Genomic DNA, 24,497 nt, shown 5'->3' with positions numbered 1-24,497 from the left:
AATATTGGTCTGTGCTTTTGCTTGGGGTGCTCTCTATGCCTGCAATATTCTCCCTTCACTCCATATCTGCCCCATATGCATACCTTTTTGAAGCAGTACTTGACCAAGAAATGAGAATAAAGTGTATTGATCATGTAGAATTTTACCATAATGTAAAGGGCCATTGGCCTTCAGGAAATTTATCCTTGGTTAATTTTCTATTTGATTCCCTTTGATGACTGTTTCACACTTTTCCCACTCTTTCTGCCAAATGTAGAGAGGACAATGGTAAATACGGTGGAAAGAGCACAGGCTTTGCAATCAGACTTGAGTACCAACTCTAGCTTTGAAACCTATGAGGACTGTGATTGCAGCCAAGACATAGAACTGTTCTGAGCCTTAGTTTCTTCATCTGTTAGATTGAGATAACACATGACATGTTAATTAGACTCATTGTGGTGATCATTTTGCAATATATACAATGTTAAATAATTAGGTTGTACACCTGAAACTAATATGTATCAATTATACCTCAATTTAAAAAATGACCCCAGGGCTTCCCTGGTGGCGCAGTGGTTGAGAGTCCGCCTGCCGATGCAGGGGACACGGGTTCGTGCCCCGGTCCGGGAAGATCCCACATGCTGCGGAGCGGCTGGGCCCGTGAACCATGGCCGCTGAGCCTGCGCGTCCGGAGCCTGTGCTCCGCAACGGGAGAGGCCGCAACGGTGAGAGGCCCGCGTACCGCAAAAAAAAAAAAAAAAAAAAAAAAGACCCAGAAAAACTGGGATAATATTATGAATAAAGATTATGAGGACTCTATGAGAAAGTTTATTTAAATTAGAATATAGGAAGAGTGATCAATAAATGTTACCTAAGACAGGAGGGAACAAGAAATAAAAATATAGAAGGACTACAATGCATTGAACAAGAGATTGAATCAAAAAGTTTACTTTTAAGTTTCTAGGTTAGTTGCAGTGAGGGATAAACCATAAGAAATAGTACTTCTATTTTAAATGAAAACATAATATGTCTAAGATGGATTAAATTATTCAGCTTTAACCATGTCAAATCAGTTAATAAAAGCACTTTACCACTCTTAACATTTCTGTTTACAAAGACCTGAGAGGTGGTAAGGATTGTTTTATAGTTGTAGCTTTTGATAACACCACCAGTATTATAACAATAAAGCAAAATATAATTATACTCACAACCCCAGTGCACAAAACATCTATTGGGTTGGCCAAAAGGTTCGGTTTTTTCTGTAAGATGGCTGTAGTAGCACTTAGTTGTCTTTAACTTCATTCATAATAATTTTGTTAGATTGTATGTGACATCTATCATATCCACGTGCATTTGAAAAAAGACATCAAATTTGGTGTATTTTTGTGTAGCCATTTTAATATTGAAGACGGAAGAAAAAAACCATTTTCAGCATATTATGCTTTATTATTTCAAGAAAGGTAAAAATGCAACCGAAATGCAAAAAAAGTTTTGTGTAGTGTATGGAGAAGTGCTGTGACTTATCGAACGTGTCAAAAGTGGTTTGCGGAGCTGAGCCCGGCGCGCCGCGCTTGAGTGGCCGTTCCTCCGCCAACGGGTGGCGAGGGCCCGGGGAGCGCGGACTCCGGGCGCGCCGGCCATGGCTCCCTGGGCGGGGGCCAAACTTTCGGCGCTGAATCCGCTGCGTGCCGTGTGGCTCACGCTGGCCGCGGCCTTCCTGCTGACCCTACTGCTGCAGCTCGTGCCGTCCGGCCTGCTTCCGGGCTGCGCGCTCTTCCAGGACCTGATCCGCTGTGGAAAAACCAAGGAAGGGGGGTCGTCGCGACCGGCCGCCTGTCGGGCCTTTGATGTCCCCAAGAGGTATTTTTCTCACTTCTATATCATCTCAGTGCGGTGGAATGGCTTCCTGCTTTGGAGCCTTACTCAGTCTCCGTTTGTGGGAGCACCTTTTCCAAACTGGCTTCATCATTTACTCAGAATTCTTGGGGCTGCGCAATTCCGAGGGGGTGAGCTCGCGCTGTCTGCGTTCTTAGTACTAGTGTTTCTGTGGCTACACGGCCTACGAAGACTCTTCGAGTGCTTCTATGTCAGTGTCTTCTCCAATGCCATGATTCACGTCGTGCAGTACTGTTTTGGACTTGTCTACTATGTCCTTGTCAGCCTAACTGTGTTGAGCCAAGTGCCAATGGACGGCAGGAATGTCTATGTGATAGGGAAAAATCTCTTGATGCAAGCTCGGCGGTTCCATATCCTCGGAATGATGATGTTCATCTGGTCGTCTGTCCATCAGTATAAGTGTCATGTCATTCTCGGCAATCTCAGGAAAAATAAAGCAGGACTGGTCATTCACTGTAACCACCGAATCCCTTTTGGAGACTGGTTTGAATACGTTTCTTCCCCTAACTACCTGGCAGAGCTGATGATCTACATTTCCATGGCTGTCGCCTTTGGTTTCCACAACTTAACTTGGTGGCTCGTGGTAACATATGTCTTCTTCAACCAGGCCCTGTCTGCTTTCCTCAGCCACAAATTCTACAAAAGCAAATTCGTCTCCTACCCGAAGCACAGTAAAGCTTTCCTACCATTTCTGTTTTAAGATAATCTCAGTTACGAGGAATGCACACCAGGTGACAGTTCCAATTCCCAAGGACAACGAAGTCTAGAGACCAAAGTGCAATTTCTGTAGAACTGTTTAAAACTCTCTGGTCCATTTCTGTTACCAGAAGTCTTCAGTGCATGAGCAAAGCAATACCACTCAAGAAAATGAGTCTTGGGACTTCCTTGGCAGTCCAATGGTTAAGGCTCCACACTTCCACTGCAGGGGGCATGGGTTCGATCCCTGGTTGGGGAACTAAGATCTCACTTGCTGCTCAGCGTGGCAAAATAAATAAATTTTTTTTAAACAATGGAAGAAATTGAGTCTTCAGAGAAGAAATACTTCTGGCAGACCTGGGAGTGCTATGTCTGCTTTCTAAGATGCTTTATAAAAGCAACCAAATGCTAAAAAGTAGATGAGACTTTTCCAAGCTGCTTCAAAAACAGACTAATCAAGAATATACAAACAGCTTCAAACAAACACACACACAGTGGAAGAGATAAGGTCATCTGTGGCTTTGTTTTTGCTACAGACAAATTAACTAGACTACACAATAAGCAATATAGCAGATGCTCAGTAACTTGTTGCATATCAGTCAAAGCTGAATAGCCTTTGAAAATAACAACAATGTATAATTTCACACCAATGGATTCTGGGAAAAGTGAGTTTATTGAAGTTAGCTTATACTTATTACCACAAAGATTTCCAGCTATGTAACCATCAATAGTCATTTCCCCCTCAAATCATAGCCTAACAAAGTTTGAAACCTTATTTTATTTAATATTTTTTTGACATCCCTTTCTAGGGAGTACCTTAAAAGTGTAAGCATCTGAAATAAAATATTTTTATATTTATGCATTAAAAAAAGTGGCTTGCGAAGTTTGGTGCTGGAGATTTCTTGCTGGATTATGCTCTTTGGTCGGGTAGACCAGTTGAAGTCAATAGCAATCAAATCGAGACATTAATTGAGAACAATCAACGTTATACCATGTGGGAGATAGCAGACATACTCAAAATATACAAATCAAGCATTGAAAATCATTTGCATATGTTCATCGATTTGATGTTTGGGTTAAGGGAAAAAAACCTTCTTGACCGCATTTCCACATGTGATTCTCTACTTAAATGTAATGAAAACCTTCCGTTTTTAAAACAAAATGTGACGGGTGATGAGAAGTGGATACCGTACAGGGACTTCCCTGGTGGCGCAGTGGTTAAGAATCCACCTGCCAATGCAGGGGACACGGGTTTGGGCCCTGATCTGGGAAGATCCCACATGCTGCGGAGCAACTAAGCCCGTGAGCCACAACTACTGAGCCCGCGTGCCGCAACTACTGAAGCCCACGCACCTAGAGCCTGAGCTCTGCAACATGAGAAGCCACCGCAATGAGAAGCCTGTGCACCACAACGAAGAGTAGCTCCCACTCGCCACAACTAGAGAAAGCCCACGCGCAGCAACGAAGAGCCAATGCAGCCATAAATTAATTAATTAATTAAAAAAAAGTGGATACCGTACAATAATGTGGAATGGAAGAGATCATGGGCAAGTAAAATGAACCACCACCAACCACACCAAAGGCCAGTGTTCATCCAAAGAAGGTGATGGTGTGTATATGGTCGGATTGGAAGGGAGTCCTCTATCATGAGCTCCTTCCAGAAAACCAAACGATTAATTCCAACAAGTACTGCTTCCAGTTAGACCAATCGAAAGCAGCACTCGATGAAAAGCATCCAGAATTAGTCAACAGAAAACGCAGAATCTTCCATCAGGATAATGCAAGACTGCATGTTTCTTCGATGACCAGGCAAAAACTGTTAACAGATTGGCTGGGAAGTTCTGATTCATCCACTGTATTCACCAGAATTGCACCTTCAGATTTCCATTTATTTTGGTCTTTACAATATTCTCTTAATGGAAAAAATTTCAACTGCCTGGAAGACTGTAAAAGGCACCTGGAACAGTTCTTTGCTCAAAAAGATAACACGTTTTGGGAAGATGGAATTACAAAGTTGCCTGAAAAATGGCAGAAGATAGTGGAACAAAAGGGTGAATACGTTGTTCAATAAAGTTCTAGGTGAAAATGAAAAAAGTGTCTTTTAGTTTTACTTAAAAACCAGGCACTTTTTGGCCAACCCAATACTTTCCCTTCCCAATACTTCTTCACTGAATATCTAATTTTTAGTTATAGGACAATGGATACACTAACATCTTCCCATGCCACGTAGTAGCTGCAATTATTTCTGTTTTACTAAAGAGCAGGTTTAGAAATGTTAGATCAAGGGAAGGAATTTAATTCAGATCACTTCATTTAAGGGTCATTAGTACCCCAGTAACAGAGAGAGAAACCATTTTTTAGAGTAGAGCAGGAGTGATGGGAAAACTTGCTCAAATTGTTAGATGGAGCCTATCATCAGAAGTCATTTCACTACCTTTACTGTGGGCCTTGGACCCTTTCCTTTCCTCTCTCCTTTCCCATTCTTCTCACTTTTTCTTTCCTCTTTTCTGGTCTTAACGCAAGCCTCTCACCCTGCTGCCCAAGGCTGGATCACACTTGTCTTTCTCATTTTAAAATCTTTTGCTCATCATAAGATAATTTATTCGACGAATATTTATTGAGCACCGATCACAACCCACACGAAACAATGTGCTAGGTGCCGGCAACACAATGGAGAGCTTACATGAATCATGAGTCACACAAATCGCATTTATCATTTTTTTCCCCCTCTCCTAGGAATCTTAGCTTCTGAATAAACACCACAATTTCCATTCCTTGAGCACAAGTTTGAGTCTCAACCACCTAACACAGTGCAGCCCTAAACCAACCAGAGGGGCCTGTTCCCCAACCCAGGCAGGCCAACCCTACCTAAACTCGAACGCGAAATTTCCGGAAGAGAAATAATGGTCAGAAATGGCATTTCCAGGGTGTTCCTTAGTACCAACTTCCGCCCACCCAGTACAAACGTAGACATCCGTAATCCGTAGACATCCGTTGACATCCTCGTCAAAATTCAGACAAGGCGTCCTACGTCTGCTTTCCCAACGAGGTATTTCATTTTTGTTTATTTTAGGGCCGAGATTTTTAAAAAGACAGTAGGCAGGAAAAATACCGGTTGTTATGACAACCAAACGGGTCTGGATAATTCAGCCAATCAGCCTACGGGAATGTCTCCTACTTAGCCAATGGGAAGAGGGCGCCGTACGTAGGGCCGCCCAATGGGGGCGCGAGCGGCGCGGTATTTGAATCCTGGAACTCGGCGACTTCACGAAGATTCCCAGCGGTGCGGGCTCGGAGGGTAGTCCTAACGGCGCCGGGGAAGCTAGTGCTCTCTGTTTCCAGTCCGCGTCCCTCCCTGGGCCGGGCTGCCACTCTTGCCTGTCCCGTCCCTCATGGCGCTGCTCCGACGCCCGACGGTGAGTGGGCCGGCGACCCCCAGCGCAGGCCTGGGCCCCGGCCGCGCAGCGCCCTCGGCCGCCTCGCTTCTCTCTCTCCTCCGCTCCGAGCTTCTTCGTCCCAACCTGCGCCGCTTTCCCCTTCTTGCGGGCGGCCCGGGCCCTGCGGCCTGTCCTATCCGCTCCGGCCGGCTTCTCCCCGCCTCGCTTCCGCTCCTCCGGGTCCCGGCTCCTGGCCTGGCCGTCCCTGCGCTGGGGTGGGGGAAGTGTGGGAAAGCGCCTCGGGGGTGGCAGTTGTCAAGTGAGCCCCCAGAGCACTGGGCCTAGGACGCGGCGAGCGATCCGCGAGGGCGCTTTGTTGTTAGAGAGTTACAGCTTCTTGGGGTTTCCTTCCTCTCTTCTCAAACTCCTTGCCAGCTAAGGGATCCGTGGTGAGGGTAGGGAGATGGACTGAAGAAATTCCGCAGTCTGTGAAGTGTTCTAATGTTTGATCAAGCAACAGCTGTGGTTGTTTTTCAGGTGTTTTCACATTACTCTTTTATTAGTTTCCTATTTCTGCACACGAAGTGTTACAAGGCTAAGTTCACTAATGTATGCGTTTGTCCCTTTAAAAAAGTAATTTCTTTACTCAAGTGCAAGAGATTTTACTCAAGAGATTTTGCATATAATTTGGAGCAATATGGCAGACTGAGAGAAGGGTCCAAATTCATTTATTTCGTCTTTGCAAAAAACAAAGTGTTAATGGTATTTTGGATTTTTTTCTGTGGGTTTGAATTGTACCTGGATCTACTTTTTTCTTTGCTGAAAAATAGAGGGCACTGCCACACCTGAGCTCCATTCTCCTGGCTGTAGGGTTGTTAAAAGCTGGGGATTTCCCCTTCCAGATGGCTTAATTTAGATAACCAGGCTTCAACCCATAAGAATTGAACTTGGAAACACTTTTTAAACATCTCAGGAACTGCTGGAAAAATTGAACAGTGCGACTTTTGAGAATCCTAATAATAATAAGTTGATTACACTCGGTATTTAATTGTAACCCTTTTATGAATCTGAGTCAAATTGATAAGTAATTTTTGTCTAATCTATCCCATCGGGTGCTTTCATAGTCAAATTCTGTCTATTCAGGTAAGGCTTGAGTTTTTCCCTGCCCCTCTGTCTATCCTGGTAGGTCCATTCAAACCCCCTGTTGGGAAATTTTTTAAGATTAAGACCCCTCCCAATTTTCAGGGATAGTACATGCTGTTTTTTTTCTCATGAAATGTTTATCACATATAATCAAATAAACTTTTTTGTTTGAATTGTTTTTACTAACAAGTTTTGTTTCTAAGGACATTCTGTCTAAAGCAGGTTAAGGTCAACTAACAATTTTTTTTTTTTTTCGGTATGTGGGCCTCTCACTGCCGTGGCCTCTCCCATTGCGGAGCACAGGTTCCAGACGCGCAGGCTCAGCGGCCATGGCTCACGGGCCCAGCCGCTCCGCGGGATGTGGGATCTTCCTGGACCCGGGCACGAACCCGTGTCCCCTGCATTGGCAGGCAGACTCTCAACCACTGCGCCACCAGGGAAGCCCAACTAACAATTTTTATTTCATACAATTCAAACTTTCAATTTGAGATAAAACTATTTTACCCACGAAAACTATTTTCTTTCTAAATATCCTTAATAAAATAGAGAGTACATGCTATGGCACCCTCATGGCTAAAAAGCTGTATCTCTAAAGATCTTGTCTACCTGAGTACTTCTTATTTCTAGCATGGCATAAGAATCAAAGCTAGTTTAGGTTTTAAACATCTGGTTTTTAAACAGCTTTTTTTTTTTTTTTAAAGCAGAAACCACACTTTTAAAAAAAATTTTTTTATTTAGTTTATTTATTTATTTTTGGCTGCGTTGGGTCTTCGTTGTTGTGCGCGGCATTTCTCTAGTTGTGCCGAGCAGGGGCTACTCTTCATTGCGGTGCGCAGGCTTCTCGTTGCTGTGGCTTCTCTTGTTGTGGAGCACGGGCTCTAGGCGCGCAGGCTTCAGTAGTCGTGCTCCGCGGGCTCTAGAGCGCAGGCTCGGTAGTTGTGGCACATGGGCTTAGTTGCTCCGCGGCATGTGGGATCTTCCCGGACCAGGGCTCGGACCCGTGTCCCCTGCATTGGTAGGCGGATTCTTAACCACTGCGCCACCTGGGAAGCCCAAAACAGCTTTTTAGTATTGTGTCTTAATTGCACTTGTTACTCTTCTCTGTCAAGGAAATTTTTTAAATAGATGCCATTAATATCCAGGGATCTCTGACAAATGATGTGGGTACCATATGAGAAATGATCACTTATCTGTGAAGCTCTTAGTGGGATTTTTTAAAAATAGATAAGGTGGAGTGATTTGCCTAATTTAGAGTGAGGTTATAAATCACAAATAGCATTTTTAGACTTCCTAAAATGTACCTTTTCCCTCTCGCAGATAGATCTCAGCATATTCACCTTTCCTGAATCAATTCTGACACTAGCAAAGTATTGTAAATGATCTCAACTCTTCAGTAATTTTTTTCCTTTTTTTTTTTTTTTTTAGGTGTCCACTGATTTGGAGAATACTGACACGGGAGTTAATTCTAAACCTAAAAGCCATGTGACTATCAGGCGGGCAGTTTTAGAAGAAATTGGAAATCGAGTTACCATCAGAGCCACACAAGTAACTAAGGTAACAACTGTGAGAATTGTACCTGCACACCCTAGGCTGATTCTGTAGAGCACTGAGGGGCAACACTGGCCCTCTGGCCCTATTCACATTTCTTTTCCCTTTTAGAAAGCTCAGAACACTAAAGTACCTGTTCCACCCACCAAAACAACAAATGTCAACAAGCACCTGAAACCTACTGCTTCTGTGAAACCAGTGCAGATGGAAGTGTTGGCTCCAAAGGTAGGAAGTTCTGAATTTACAAACATACTTAACGAAGTAGGCGGTTTGGGGCTAGGATATAAGGGTACCTTTACTGTCAGTGCAACTTTTGAAGAACAGTGATAGCTAGAGCTCTACTTTAAAACAACAGTGTAGAAAATGAACATACACATCTTTTCAGTGATGGTACCTTAATATAATATTATGACCTTGAATAACAAAGTTAACTACCTTAATACAAAGTTAACTACCTTAACTACCTTAATACATAAAATAAATTTAGTGATCTCAGAGGAAAATTTGGTAGGTTTTATTAAAATAACTCACTATAAGAATGAACTATAAGAATGAACTTCCACCATGAAGATGGTGGAAGCTTACAATTCTGAGACCTTCGCTCATGGAAGAACAAAGTAATGCCAAAATTCTTTGTTGATAGATTGTAGTCTCCGTGACTGGGTAGCTCAACTGAAGTTAGAATGCTAATGGACCCACTGGCCTGTTCATCTTCCATCATGTTCTAGTTCATGCATGCTCTCATTCATAGATTACACACATTCATATAATTACAATAAAGCAAGCACTGTTGTAGGTGCTGAGAATACAACAATGACCACTTCACACTTTCTAGCTCAAAATATGTATATATTATTGTATGTTTGAAATTAAAAACATTGAATATGTTTGAGAAACAGGTGAGTACTTACTATACACATCCAATTGTGTTAAGGCTGATAAAGAGACATCTTGCCTTGAGGAGACTTATCCAGAAGGGGCATCTGTACCTGAAAATTAGATATATAATCCGAGGGCATGCTGCTAGGTGCCCATGGGCAATGGATGACTGAATGCAGGGTGCATCTAAAGGAGGGAGAGAATCTTGAGGGATGGAGTGGTCTGGGGAAACTTCCTGGAATAAGTGGGATTTTTAAGGATAGGAAGAAGCTGATAGGAAGGGGCACCTTTTGGGGAACAAAGCAGCAATAGGAATCAAGGCACCAAAAAGGGAATAGGCCTATAAATTATGTCCTTTGGGGCAAAGAGTCAGCAAGTCTAAATTGGGTCAGATGGTTTGTGTGAGGAAACAGGAAAAAAGTTGGGAAGAAGGTTGCAGCTGGATTTGAAGGCCTTGGAATTTGGATTTTATCCCATTAGGCAGTGAGGAACCTGTGGAATGTTTTGAGGAGGAGAGACCTGATGAAAGCAGTGTAGGGTGGCCATGGAAGGGACGTTAATTAGGTGGTACTGCAGTTTTCTAAGCAAGGGCTGATGGATGTCTTGAACGAGCCCATATCTCCCCTAAGTGGACATCCACATACCAGTATCTATACGGGTGCTAAGAAACAACCTCAAATGTGTTGGGATGTACCAGAACTCCTTTCAGGGACATCATCCTGTATTCAGAAGGAATTCTTTGGCTATGTTGCTTGGAGTGGAGGAGTGAGAAGCTTAAGCACTTGAGTATTTAAGGAACCATTTATGGAATAAATTAATAAAATATAGGAAATTCAGGAGATTGAGGTAGCTTTGGGGAAGGTGTCTCATTTGGATTTAGACTTGTTGAGGTAACAGAGAGACAGCCAATGGGAAATGCATTTGGAAATGGGCCAGCAATATCTGAAGGAGAGGACTCCAGCCATTCACAGGTATTTGCAGAAGCTTATTATCATGCAATTTTTGGAGAAAACTGTTTTTTGCTGACTCATGAGGCTTTGGCAGACTGAGTAGTTTGAAGGAAGGAAGAAGGCTTTTTACTAGCCTCTTGTTTGGTGGGTACTGGGGAAACAAGGTGAGTGAACCACTGACTCTGTCCCCAGGAAGCTCCCAGTCAAGTCGAGAATGTCAGAGTGAAAGCATGCACTATAATACCCTGTAGCAGAGGTAGATGCAAGCTTAGGAGATGTACTGGGGAGTGGCAGCTAGAAATTCTGATGAGGTTTTAGATTTACAGATTTGATTGAAACACTAAATTTGGTGATAGTCATTATTCAACTATAAGAATCTTTTATGGGCTAACTTTCCCTAAAACAAAAACTATATATAAAAGAAAACGAGCACAATTATTCATATTAAAAAAAAAATAGGGTGCCTTTTATTTTTAATTACACAAGAAACATGCATAAATAAGCAAGACAATACAGAAATAGAGTACATAGAATAAAGGGTCAGTTCATTTTAACTATTCTCCCTACCCCCAAAATTCCACTCCACTGCATTCCCTAAAGCTAATCATGGTAACTGATTTTGCCTTTCCACAACTGAGTATGCTTTTGTACACACGTGTACACAGTCATTGCTATAAATCATGAACTGTCTGTTTGGAATCAACAGTTTTTCTTGGAGTCCTTCCTCATTGCACTTAATTGACATTGTTTATCTATTATAAATTTAGTAAATAAAGGAATTTTGTGTTTTACCAAAACTTGTGTAAATACCTATATATTTGCATATTCATATTAATCCGTTCTCTTAACAGACCCGACTCATTAAATGTTGGTGCTAGGAGAACTTTAGTAGCCTTTACTCACAGTCTACCCATCCTTTACCAAAGAGCAGGTTCTCAAGTTCAGCAAAATCTGACAGCTTTATTGTTTTTATTACTACTTTTCAGTTGTCTCTGACAATCCACAGGGCTCATTCATTAATCTAATTTGAAGGTTTTTGTTCTAGAACCACTTTTGTAGTGGGTAACTAGCTGATGCATTTTTTTACCTTTGCATGCAGCAGACTCTGGACAGGATTGCACAGTTGGCCCACAGGGTTTAGGCTATAATCTGTACAGGAAAGCGGGATCTTAGAAAGGATTTCAGAATAATTAGATTATGTTGGAGTCCAAAAGGAATGCTTTCAATAAATTCTAAATTAAGGCCCAGAGCAATTATCCTTGTCTCATCCTGGTGGCCTTGGATATGGCTAAACTCAGATATACTTCTGCGTAGACATAGGTAAACATTTCAAGCTGCTAAGGCAGTCTGAAGCACATGAAGATAACCTCTGCCTTCTTAGGCTTTCTGGTACTGATTGCCCTCCCTGGGGAGAGTGATGATGCTTATTCTTAAAAAAGGTAAGCTTAAACTGAAGCTACATGGGCTTATTAAAATGCACATCTGATTCTAATTACTCTTGCTCAGTTTCTTCAGTGGGGTCACTTACATTCAAATAAAATCTAAACTCCTTAGCTAAGTTTTGCTCACCTTCCCAGCCCATTTCTGTCACCTCACGCACTACCTTCTGCCGTCCCAAATCAACATGCAGTTCCCAGACTTGCCTTTTTTTTAAAGATGTCACTTTTTTTTGTTGTTGTTGTTGTTGGGGATAGGAGTTTATTAATTAATTTATTTATTTTTGCTGTGTTGGGTCTTCGTTTCTGTGCAAGGGCTTTCTCTAGTTGTGGCAAGTGGGGCCCACTTCATCGCAGTGCGCGGGCCTCACTATCACGGCCTCTCTTGTTGCAGAGCACAGGCTCCAGACGCGCAGGCTCAGTAGTTGTGGCCCACGGGCCCAGTTGCTCCGCGGCATGTGGGATCTTCCCAGACCAGGGCTCGAACCTGTGTCCCCTGCATTGGCAGGCAGATTCTCAACCACTGCGCCACCAGGGAAGCCCCCAGACTTGCCTTTATTTCTTGGCTTCCCCTGGGATTTTGTGCTTGTGTACCTTTGCCTACTCATTTTCCTTGAGGTCCTATCGTCTCTGGTAACCTCACTAGGTTTCTCCCTGGTACCCCAGGTAGCTCTTCTTATTCCTTCTAACAGTTCTTAAATTCTTGAGTAGATGAGGTATACCTGTATACCTCTTGCTCACCTAGCCCTTCCTCAGTTTAAGACCTTTGGTTTAAGAGGGAAGGGCATGTTTTGAATTGCTACCTATCTATCTATCTATCTATATATATATAGTTACTGTTTTCTTCTTCTCTAAGACTGGAAACTATAACCATTGAGCTTTAATGTAAATTAAAATTGTTTATTATACTGCCTTCTCTTTCCTTCTGTATTTTATTACTTTAATACATATTCTTATAGCCTTGCAGTCCTAGGCTATACTTTGAGAAGTACCTCTTATTCTTTAAAAAAGTAATTGTTTATGCTTCATTACTAAATGCTTGTTTAAACTTCATAAAATTTTAATTTGTGTGATTTTTATAAATAATCACCCAGTCAGCATAAGAAAATAAAGTACTGGGTGTATACTTGCTCAGTCTTTGCTTCCTCCTTCTGTTTTATTCATAGGCTGGAATGTGCTTTCCTGCTTTTGTGTTGCCAATTTCTCAATTTAGAATAAATTGGTTCATGAGAAGAAAACATTACACTTGCACAAGAGGCTACTGCTAAAGTGAACTATCAGCTCTAGGAATCTCTGAACCCAGGTGTCTAACTTTCTTTCACTCAGTAAATATTTGCCGTGTCAGGGATGACATAGGTATTTGAGATACCTTAGTGGACAAAATCAGTTTGAATAAATGTAAGGTTATAAAGCTTACATTCTGGTAGAGGTAGACAGAAAATAATACACATCATATATAAATAAACTCTATAGTATATTAAGAGGTTATCGATTCTTTGGGGAAAAACACAGTAAAAGAGATGAAACATATGTGTGGGGGGAATAGAAGGCAGATGGTAATTTTAAATAGGACAGACCTAATTGAGAAGATAACACTTAAGCAAAACTTGAAGAAGGTGAGGGAATAATCCATGTGGATACAGGGACAAGAGGCTTCTGGGAAGAGGGAGACTGCTTGAGGTGAGGGAGACCTGCCCAGGAGGCTGGAGAGAAGCAAACCCGGGCCCCCTGCACTGGGAGCGTGGAGTCTTAACCACTGTGCCACCAGGGAAGTCCCCTAGAGTGTTTTTTTTAACATTTTTATTGGAGTATAATTGCTTTACAATGGTGTGTTAGTTTCTGCTTTATAACAAAGTGAATTAGTTATACATATATCCCCATATCTCCTCCCTCTTGCATCTCCCTCCCTCCCACCCCCTAGAGTGGTTTTAAACAGGGGAGTATATCTCCAAAAACTTCATCCCCTACATCTTGAATTATTCACCTCTTACTCTGAAATGTATTTGTTTTGGCTTTATCATTTATAAAAATGCATATGATACTTTTAAACCAGTTGGCCCTGCTTGTATTTGTGATCAAGGCTACTCCCAAGGTAGTGATACATACACTTTCATTTGTGGGTGTAGGGTCCCTCTCCCACACCTGTGGATATCTCCATGAAGGAAGAGAACCTCTGCCAAGCTTTCTCTGATGCCTTGCTCTGCAAAATTGAGGATATTGATACTGAAGACTGGGAGAACCCTCAGCTCTGCAGCGACTATGTTAAGGATATCTATCAGTATCTAAGGCAGCTTGAGGTGAGTGGGCCTTTGTGTTTTGGTTGTACAGCAGTGTGGAATTTACCACATAGCTGGGAAGGAAATGAGGTCAGCTTTTTTTCTTAACTTATTTTTTAAAATTTATTTTATTTAATTAATTAATTTATTTTTGGCTGCATTGGGCCTGCTGTGCACGGGCTTTCTCTAGTTGCAGCAAGCGGGGGCTACTCTTCGTTGCAGTGCGCGGGCTTCTCATTGCAGTGGCTTCTCTTGTTGCAGAGCATGGGCTCTAGGTGTGTGGGCTTCAGTAGTTGTGGCACGCGGGCTCAGTAGTTGTGGCTCGCGGGCTCTAGAGCACAGGCTCAGTAGTTGTGGCTCACGGGCTTAGTTGCTTCGCGGCATGTGGGATCTTCCTGGACCAGGGCTCAAACCTGTGTCCCATGCACTGGGAGGTGGATTCTTAGCCACTGCGCCGCCAGGGAGGTCCCTAAAATTTATTTTTCATTGAAGTATAGTTGAATTACAATGTTGTGTTAATTACTGCTGTATAGCAAAGTGACTCAGTTATAGATATATGTATTCTTTTTGATACTCTTTTACATTATGGTTTATCACAGGATATTGAATATAGTTCCTTGTGCTACAGTAGGACCTTGTTGTTTATCGAGGTCTGCTTTTTAAACTTTTAACTCCACCTACAGGTTCTACAATCCATAAATCCACATTTTTTAGATGGAAGAGAGATAAACGGACGCATGCGTGCCATCCTGGTGGATTGGCTGGTGCAAGTCCACTCCAAGTTTAGGCTGCTGCAGGAAACTCTGTACATGTGCGTCGCCATCATGGACCGATTTTTACAGGTAAGGGACTTCGTGCAGCTCAGTGAACTTTGCATTTATGCACTGCCAAGGTGTGGTGCCTCTGAAGAAAAAACCAAAAGCCAATTAGATGCCAAAGAACTTCAAGTGCTAGAAAAGGAAGTAGTCCAAGTGTGTCAAACCTCTGGTGATGCTGACCAATGCTGGGCATTTCTGTTAGGTCAGCCTGCTGAAAAGTGCTCAGGGGAGATGCTGCCTTGCCGCAATCATTCATCGGAGGAGATAAACCATGAGATGGTCTGAAAGTCCATCTGAAGCCTGTGGTGCCTTTGGAGGCTGGTTCTCCAGGCCCACTTGCACAGTTTCCATAGTTCAGTACTCTTTGGTGTTAAGCTTCCTCATCTGAAAAATGAGAGTTTGGCTAGAGGACTTAACAGTTTCCAGCCGGCTGTGGCATTGAATCGGTGTAGAAGAGGCAGGAGGCAGACTTTTTACAATGGGTTGGAGGTATGTGTGGGGAGTGTACTCAGTGTGAGGTCTAAAGTAAAGAGGGAGGTAAGAAATTAAGCCGAGAAGCGTAGTGATCATCAAAATATTTCTCAACTGGTAATGTAAGAACACTGAGCAGTTAGAAGAAATGCCAGACATTAACCACTGGTGCGTTGTCTACCAAATGGGTAGCCCTTCAGATAAGGCTTTATTTATTTAAAGTCAACATTTATAATACAGGTGTAGGTCAAGCCCAAACCATACAGTAATAATTGTGTTGATAAGACTGACCCTGAGATACTGCAAAATGCTAAGTAATCATAGAGTCATTAGTTTTTTGTTTTGTTTTGTTTTGTCTTTGCGGTACGCGGGCCTCTCACTACTGTGGCCTCTCCTGTTGCGGAGCACAGGCTCCGGATGCGCAGGCTCAGCAGCCGTGGCTCACGGGCCCAGCCGCTCCGCGGCATGTGGGATGTTCCCGGACCGGGGCACAAACCCATGTCCCCTGCATCAGCAGGCGGACTCTCAACCACCGTGCCACCAGGGAAGCCCAAGTCAGTGGTTTTTATTATACAATCCTCACTGGATACGAAAGCACTGTTATATTTGTGGTAGATTTTCAATATTGAGAGTTGAAGCAAAAAAACACAAATTCCTAGTTTAAAAAGAAAAGAAAGTTAAGGGAAACACTTATCCTCTAGGCTGAGATTTTCTCTGACCCTGAAGCATCTTTGGAAGGTTCTTCAGGCTGAATAATGAGTGTACTTTTGATGAGGATTAAGGAGACACTTAAGGCAGTTCCTCAGCCCTAGTCATCCATTAAATTCCTGCTTTTTTGCTTGGCCTCATCCTGATTCAGACCATGCTGAGTGCCATATTGGGGCTTCCCCAGACACTCAAGCCAGGATGATGGGGGTGGAGCAGTGCCTGGGAGCTTGGTTGTCAGTCAGCAATTGACTGATCTTGGGCTGATGTCTGCATCTTTTCTCAGTCCATCTATTTCTAAGTGGGGTAAAAAATATGTACTTCATAGGTTTTTTATGAGGATTCAATGAGATGATTGTTTGAATCTTAGCACTGTGCCTGGCACATAGCAAGCACTCCATGATAGACGGCACCTGCGAGCCATGGTGGTGCCTGTGATCAACACTCAGCTTCCTGTGCCCTTAAGAGGGGTGTGAGCAGAGACAACGTGCACTTCTTCAGGACTTGGTTTCCTCTTACTTTCTTCCACCCAGAGCCCCCATCCTTTTGTTAGTTAAGACTTTTGACACACTCTTCTTCAATTAGGTTCAGCCAGTCTCTCGTAAGAAGCTTCAACTGGTTGGGATTACAGCTCTGCTCTTGGCTTCCAAGTATGAGGAGATGTTTTCTCCAAATATTGAAGACTTCGTTTACATCACAGACAATGCTTACACCAGTTCTCAGATTCGAGAAATGGAAACTCTAATTTTGAAAGAACTGAAATTTGAGTTGGGTCGACCTTTACCACTACATTTCTTAAGGCGGGCATCAAAAGCCGGAGAGGTAAGTGCCTCCAATTCCATAGGAGACTTTATTTTGCTGTTTGTTGTCTCATCCCAGAAACACTGACCCAATTAAAGGAAAACTCATGAATTTATAGGATGCATCTTTTAGATAAGTCCTAACACTTAACTTATCAGTTCTTTTTTTTTAAAATTTTTTATTAAAGTAGAGTTACAGTGTTGTGTTAAATACTGCTGTACAGCAAAGTGACTTTTTTTTTTGAGCCCTATTTCTTTTTTTTATTATTTTTAAAAATTGAAGTGTAGTTGATTTACAGTGTATTAGTTTCTGGTGTACAGCAAAGTGACTCAGTTATACATACATATATACATTCTTCTTCATATTCTTTTCCATGATGATTTATTACAGGATATTGAATATAGTTCCCTGTGCTATACAGTAGGACCTTGTTGTTTATCATTCTACATGTAATAATTTGCATCTGCTAGTCTCAAACTCCCAATACTTCCCTCCCCCATCCCCCTCCCCCTTGGCAACCACAAGTCTCTACTCTATGTCTGTGAGTCTGTTTCTGTTTTATAGATAAGTTCATTTGTGTCACGTTTTAGATTCCACATGTAAGTGGTATCATATGTTATTTGTCTTTCTGACTTACTTTGCTTAGTATGATAATATCTAGGTCCATCCATGTAGCTGCAAATTGCATTATTTCATTCTTTTTTATGGCCGAGTAATATTCCATTGTATATATGTACCACATCTTCTTTATCCATTCATCTGTTGATGGACATTTAGGTTGTTTCCATGTCTTGGTAATTGTAAATAGTTGAGCTCTATTTCTTAAGGGAAGAGAGTTAAGGGGCTGAACATTGACATATGAATTCGTTTCTGAGGGCTGCCATAACACAGTACCCCAAACTGGGTGGCTTACAATAGAAATATATTGTTTCTCAGTTCTGGAGGCTAAAATCTGAAATCAAGGTCTTGGCAGTGCTGGTTCCTTTTGAGGGCTGTGAAAGAAGGATCCGTTCTAGGCCTCTTTCTTTGGCTTGTAACTGGCCCTGGGCCTTTTCACATGGTCTTCTCCTCATGTGTCTCTTTCTCTTCACGTGGCGTTTTTTTTTTTTTTTTTAACATCTTAATTGGAGCATAATTGCTTTACAATGGTGTGTTAGTTTCTGCTTTATAACAAAGTGAATCAGTTATACATATACATATGTTCCCATATCTCTAGATGCAAGAGGGAAGAGATATGGGAACTTATCGGTTCTTAAAAGACTTCATGTTCTGTGTTTGTAACATACTGTGGAATAGAGCAGTGCCTGGGAAGGAAAAGTGAGTGAAGTGGATTTGAGTTCCTAGATCTTTTTTTTTTTAGAGTTTCTAGATCTTCACCCAGAATTTTGCAAGAGAGTCATAACAGCCATGCTTCTTACCATCTGTTCTTTCATAGGTTGATGTTGAACAGCACACTTTAGCCAAATACTTGATGGAACTGACTCTCATTGACTACGACATGGTGCATTATCACCCTTCTAAGGTGGCAGCAGCCGCTTCCTGCCTGTCCCAGAAGGTTCTAGGCCACGGAAAATGGGTAAGCGTTGAATTTAAGAAGAAATTAATTAGCTGTATTTTAGGGACTCTAGACACAAAAGGCGTTAGCATTTGTCACACACTATCCTTGAAGCAGTTGCTAAAAGGCCACAGGCTTAAAAGAGCTGCTTGGAATGATGCAGGCGTAACCTAGGTGACAACACCATGGTACGCAAACATATTACAGAGTCGTAAAGAATGAGGAAGGCCACTAAGAACTGGTACGCTAAGATTTCTGGGATATTTTGTTAAATGAAACAAGCAAGTTGTCAAGCACATAAGACAAAACAGGGCCAAGGCCTGACCTGGTTTACCCGGTAAAGATGAAATGAGCCACTTTGAGGTTCATAAAATTAGCCAGGGATGTCAGCTCCTGCCTGGGTTCTTGTTTCACACACCAAAAAGGATAACAGTGAAACAAAAGGGGCCACTGGCTGCAATGCGAGTCAGAGGATCGCTTCTGTGGATGGGCCCATTCTGCACTGCCACTAAGCAGTTTTAGAGTCTGTATCTGTAGCCCACAAGCAGCAGAGCAAACACCCCAGCAGAGCCCAGGAGGTGATAACGAGTGGTCTCATTACAGCCTCCTACCCAGAAGAGATAGGGAAGTGAGTGGGAGACGGCTTGGAGGCGGCCCCCTCGCCTGCTACCCCATCATGTTCCCGGAGGATCACAAAGCACTTTGCCAGGACAGATCAATGTGGTTCAGGCCTTTGTCTGCGTGGCCTATGTGGTGGATATGTGTAAGAATGCCAGGGCATCGTGGTGGACCTTTTCCTCTACACAGTATGTAGAGTTTACATTTTATGTAAGAAAGAATGGGAGTAAGAGAGAGAGGATATGTATCTGTGCTTATGTATTTGCTAATTTTTCAAAAAATACAAGAAGAATAGACCAGAAACTAATGAAGATGGATACCTCAGGGTGGGTATCAGGGTAGAAGGTTGAGGATAGGAGCAGAACTTCTGGTTGTAATTTTTTATTAACTTGTATACAGTGTAATGTAACTTTTTTGACTTTTGAACAATACGAATGTTCTATGCAAAACCGAAACTGGAATAAAGCAAAAACAATGTCACTATATATTCAAAGTGGTAACAGACCAGAGGGAAGAATTAATTCCCGTAACTTTTGAACACAGCACTCCGACTGTGCATTTTTAGCGGGATGTGAAATTAAAACAAAGGACTAAAAAAGGTAACATACTTAAAGTTTACTTAAGAGGTTTACTAATCTGTTTCTAGGTTAATAGTGGTCTGTTATTATAATCCTGGAACTATTTTTATTGTAGGATAAAGCAAAGATTCGTGTATTAAGGACTAAAATTTTCACTGTAAGAAGATAAAATATTGTTAACAATTAAAAACAAAGGAAAACCCTATAATATTAAGTCTGTTTTAAAAATATCAATAAATTCATAATGAAAGGCCCAGAAACAATGACAACCCAGTAGCAATGGAGATACCTAGTGCTCACATCTTGCATACTCAGTGCCATGACATACTCGGAACTAGGGCTCCTTCAAGAAATAGCTGATTTCAGGGCTGTGGCAGGGGAAGTACAAGATGAGCCTAGATCAGTTTGTAATAGGTAGCAAGCAAATTCTCAGAGATCAATGAGGTCACATCAAAAGGACATAGAAACTGGCTTGAAAGGGCTCCTTCTGACTAAAGTTGGGCATTAAAAAGAATTGTGACAGTAATAGATTATAATGCATTAAAAAATGCATGAGCCCATAATAATAAAAAGGAAGGAAGAGAGGGAGGGAGGGACTTAAAAAAAAAGTTAGTAGAATGCCAGCTAATTAAAGTAGAAACAGTGGTAGAGATAGAAATCCACCATTTTTAAACCCCTAGTGTAATAATTGATTCAAGCAAGGATCGTCAATTGATGCTTATAGCATTAAGTAAAATAACTTGGGCAAACAAGATTCACATTGTTCTCAAAATATCACCCCACAGATGTGTAGTATTTTTTGTGGTACGCGGGCCTCTCACTGTTGGTGGCCTCTCCCGTTGCGGAGCACAGGCTCCAGACGCGCGGGCTCAGCGGCCATGGCTCACGGGCCAAGTCGCTCCGCGGCATCCTCCCGGACCGGGGCACGAACCCACGTCCCCTTGCATTGGCAGGCGGACCCTCAACCACTGTGCCACCAGGGAAGCCCGATGTGTAGTATTTCTGAAGAAAAACTGTACCTTTGTGATGGAGACGTCTGGCGGTTACTACCTTAACCCAGTGATTGAGCTTGGTATCACCAGTGGTGAGACTACCTGACTTTACCTGCCTTCTGGTGTAATAGGAAGTATGCATTATCGTCTAAATAGAATTCATGTCTAAAATGTTGGACATGAATCCAGTCATCATGAAACACAGACACATCCAGAATGGGACGTTCTCAAAGTAACTGACCTGGATCCTTCAAAAAAATCAATGTCATTTAAAGCCAAGAAAATGGGAGTTTTAAAGACTAAAGACAACAACAACCAAATGTACTGTCTGTACCTTGATTGGACCCTGGATATAAAAAGAAAAATCTATAAAAGATATTTTTGCAACAATTGCAGGAATTTGAATATTGACTATATATTAGATGATATTATGGAACTGTTGATGTTTCTTATGCGATAAAGGTATTGTAGCTAGGGAGGAAAATACTTCTTAGGAGATGCTTTAGGTGAAACATTTAGAAGTGATGTGTCATGGCGTCTGCAACTCACTTTCAAATGGTCCAGATGTTTGATGGCTTCAAAAATCTCACACAACTTTTGCCAAACCATTTGAAAGCGAGTTGCAGACACCATGAGTGAGAGAGAGAAAGAGAAAGAGGAGGAGAGAAAAAGTGGCAAAATATTAAGAACTGATGAATCTGCACAAAGAAAATACAGATGTTCATTATCTTATTCTTTCAGTTTTTCTATAGATTTGAAAATTTTTGATATAAAAATTGAAGGCAAAAAGGCCACTGGTAACATCTATGGCACATGCTCTTGGTACCAATGGCTTATTTTAGCCAAATTACTCTAAGAGGTGCTTCCTTGGCCCTAAACCTATTAACTATAGGCCTCCCTGTTTCCTGGCAACTGATTTCAAAATACCAGTGGTTGTGCATTACATCAGGATTCACTCCTGCTTAGTTCTTTTTTCCTTTAAACTGTTTTAGGATTAAGGTTATATCGTGGTTTATTTTCCCAATTATATTATGCATTTGAAAGGGGTGTGTTTTAGCTTTTAGAATTTTATCACAAATCTGAAATAAAGTCAGGTTACATATCTTCATATCTACAAAGTAAGTCATGTTATCAATCAACAGCTGTCCTTTTGCTTGAATTTTGGTCTCTGGGAGGCTGGGCCACGAGGCTGGGTGTAGATGCTTCTCTGAGTGCTCTGTGTCCTCTAGTGCTTAACTACACAGGGCCCGACAGGAGAGTGCTGCTGGGAGGTCTTCGTTCTTCTGGGTTTGGTAGCTTAGATTGCTGCTTACGGGCCAGTTTATTTCTTAATCCTGAACCCCTTTCCCTGACCGACAATACAGATGTCTGTGCTCTCGAGCTCCCTACCAGCCTCTGCCAGGCAGGGCTTTAACGAGGGGACTGAGATGTGCTAGACCCCGATCTCTGTAAACCCTTTGTTGGGTTTGTTTATACTCTGCCTCACTTTCCTTCCCCTTTCAGTGTGGTGACAGAGGCAAGCATGAAAGCTTTGTTACTTGAAGTACCCTACTTACATATACAACCTTCTTTAAAACATCATTATTTGGGACCCTCTCCATTTGATTTAGCTGAGAGCTATGTAACGTCTTAATTTAGTCCTGCTCCGAGCCAGAGTCATCCTGCATTTACTGGCTGCTTTGCTGGTACCATGGTAGTGGTTGGGGCTGAGACTGACTTTCCAGCAGGTAAGAATATTTTTTATAGCTTTTACGTAAGTAATGCCAGCATGTGTAAGATGTGCTCTCCTAAAGAAGTGGAGGCTTTATCTTGCTTCTTCTGCTTGCGTTGTGTTCCAGAACTTAAAGCAGCAGTATTACACTGGATACACAGAGAACGAAGTATTGGAAGTCATGCAGCACATGGCCAAAAATGTAGTGAAAGTAAATGAAAAGTTAACGAAATTCATCGTAAGTACTCTTTCCTAAGCTGTTCAAAGCGCTGGATTATGGGTTTGGGGTATGAGAGGATGTATGTGTGTTTGCATTTTCATGTAAATATTTTGGCATGTGTGAGAGTCTGTTTTAGCACAAACTCTTTATATTTTTCTAGTACAGCTGGGCATGGAGCATACGCACAAATCCCAAGAACTGACTTTCTTTAAAATAAGGTAGACAGGCTCGCTATGTCCAGGCCCAAGCAGCTGTTCAATGTATTATCCATGCTTCACCCGGCATCCTGGGTAGGGTGCACAGCAAGCACGGAAGGCTGGCTGGCATGCAGGAGTCCAGCTTAAGTGGCCCTGTGTAAGGCTTGGGTGTTCGGGTGACATCATTCAGGGCCTTTGTCCAGCACCTTTTAGGACAATGACTGAGAGGCACCTGAACAGCCAGCATGGTGAAGCAGTCCATTCAGGAAGCATCCTGGGAGCTTGGAGTCTGTCTCTGTGTGGCCGACCTGAGAGGAGAAACCAGAGGAGAGGGGGTGCTGTCCTGTGCTTGTGTGAGGCCAAATATCAGAGCTCACCACGGGTCTGACAGAGAGCAAGGCATTTGTACCAAGTGGCCTCACGGCCTGATTTGCTTCCTTACTTGTAGTTTCAGCATTATTTAGCACACCGTGGAAGTGTCATGTTTTCAGTCCTGAGAGTATCATCTGGGATCTAAGCACTAGTTGCCACTCACTTTTATGGCCAGTTACTGCTCCCAGTGCTGGCAAATCCATTATGTCCTGATGGCACTTAGGTATGATAAACACAGCTCCCACCTCCCACCCCTCTGGGAGCTCATGAGAGAAAGCCTGCTCTTTGGACCTTGAAACCATCACCTGTGCTACCAGCTGGGTTTTATCCACCACTAGGCATGGCAGGAAATTGTCAAGCACAACACATCATGCCCTAGAGCACTTGCTGGCTTCAGTGATTTGGCATCATCATACCCTTTGAAGACTGTGGGTCTGGCCCTTTGATACTTGTAAATTAGACTAGGAATAAGGTGTGAGTTTGGGGGTGGCGGGGCGGTGGTGCTCCTGATGTGTGCTTAATCACAGATGACTTCTGCAGGCCATCAAGAATAAGTATGCCAGCAGCAAACTCCTGAAGATCAGCACGACTCCCCAGCTGAACTCAAAAACCATCCAAGAGCTTGCCTCACCTCTGCTGGGACGGTCCTAGGCTGCCGAGGCCCTCAGGGAAGAGTGCTTCGTCTGTGCACTTTGTCTTGCTGATTTGGAACTCCTGACTTTATATATAGTCCTCTGGTCTATTTCATGAAACCTTTTCTCAGACTGATTTTCTAAATGTATATTGAGGAAAAATAAAGCTGTTGATTTTCTTAAGGTATCCTATGTGTGTGTATTTGGGTATTCTATACTGAAGAAATCAATAGAAGCTTGTTTGACTAATTTCTTTTTGAGCTATTATGATTGTAATATGTAAATTATTGCCCTGATGGCTTGGGGAAAGACCTTACCATTCTCGGAGAAAACTACAACTTGGCTTCAGTGAACGCTCACCCATTCCTAAAGATTGGTTCATTATATAAAATTTAAAATGGGAGGATAACCATGACATTCCCTTTCTAGAACCTGCATTAACTATTTTCTAATTCCTATACAGGAACACCTGGCCCACAAGGTTGATGGCTTCCAGAAGTAACCCTCATAATGTATTTCACTCCAAGGCATGGTTGAGACCAGGAATAGCAGTGCTAAGGGGCCACAGCTGGAAAAAGGAAGCAGGCCTGTGACATCCTGTTAAAGGTGAAACTTGGAATGCTTTTTCCTGTTGTTCTAAGTACATT

The 24,497-nt window shown here is 42.3% G+C and overlaps 2 protein-coding genes across 2 annotated transcripts; both read left to right on the top strand.

Moving 5' to 3' along the window:
- Positions 1–1,618: 1,618 nt before the first annotated feature.
- On the top strand, positions 1,619–3,332 carry LOC115864800 (polyprenal reductase-like). The gene has a single exon (XM_030878846.2). The coding sequence runs from the start codon at positions 1,619–1,621 to the stop codon at positions 2,573–2,575; it is 957 nt and encodes a 318-aa protein (XP_030734706.1). The 3' UTR covers positions 2,576–3,332.
- A 2,631-nt stretch (positions 3,333–5,963) lies between these two features.
- CCNB2 (cyclin B2) lies at positions 5,964–23,869 on the top strand. The gene is made up of 9 exons (XM_030878852.2): positions 5,964–5,987; positions 8,517–8,645; positions 8,751–8,864; positions 14,031–14,201; positions 14,864–15,022; positions 16,760–16,996; positions 18,411–18,551; positions 22,557–22,667; positions 23,759–23,869. Exons 1-9 carry the CDS (start codon positions 5,964–5,966, stop codon positions 23,867–23,869), a joined length of 1,197 nt encoding a protein of 398 aa, XP_030734712.2.
- The last annotated feature ends 628 nt before the right edge of the window (positions 23,870–24,497 follow it).

Source organism: Globicephala melas, chromosome 2 (genome assembly GCF_963455315.2).
Source record: "Globicephala melas chromosome 2, mGloMel1.2, whole genome shotgun sequence".
Taxonomy (NCBI): domain Eukaryota; kingdom Metazoa; phylum Chordata; class Mammalia; order Artiodactyla; family Delphinidae; genus Globicephala; species Globicephala melas.
Note: the sequence above shows the minus strand (reverse complement) of the source record. Positions and strands in the feature narration are given on the sequence as shown.

What these genes read in the sequence shown, in the direction of transcription:
- LOC115864800 (XM_030878846.2), top strand. Translation starts at nt 1,619, where the DNA reads ATGGCTCCCTGGGCGGGGGCCAAACTTTCGGCGCTGAATCCGCTGCGT.
- CCNB2 (XM_030878852.2), top strand. Translation starts at nt 5,964, where the DNA reads ATGGCGCTGCTCCGACGCCCGACG. An exon ending in TTCTAGGCCACGGAAAATGG is followed by an intron (nt 18,552 to 22,556) that starts GTAAGCGTTGAA and finishes GTTGTGTTCCAG; the next exon opens with AACTTAAAGCAGCAGTATTA. An exon ending in AAAAGTTAACGAAATTCATC is followed by an intron (nt 22,668 to 23,758) that starts GTAAGTACTCTT and finishes TGACTTCTGCAG; the next exon opens with GCCATCAAGAATAAGTATGC.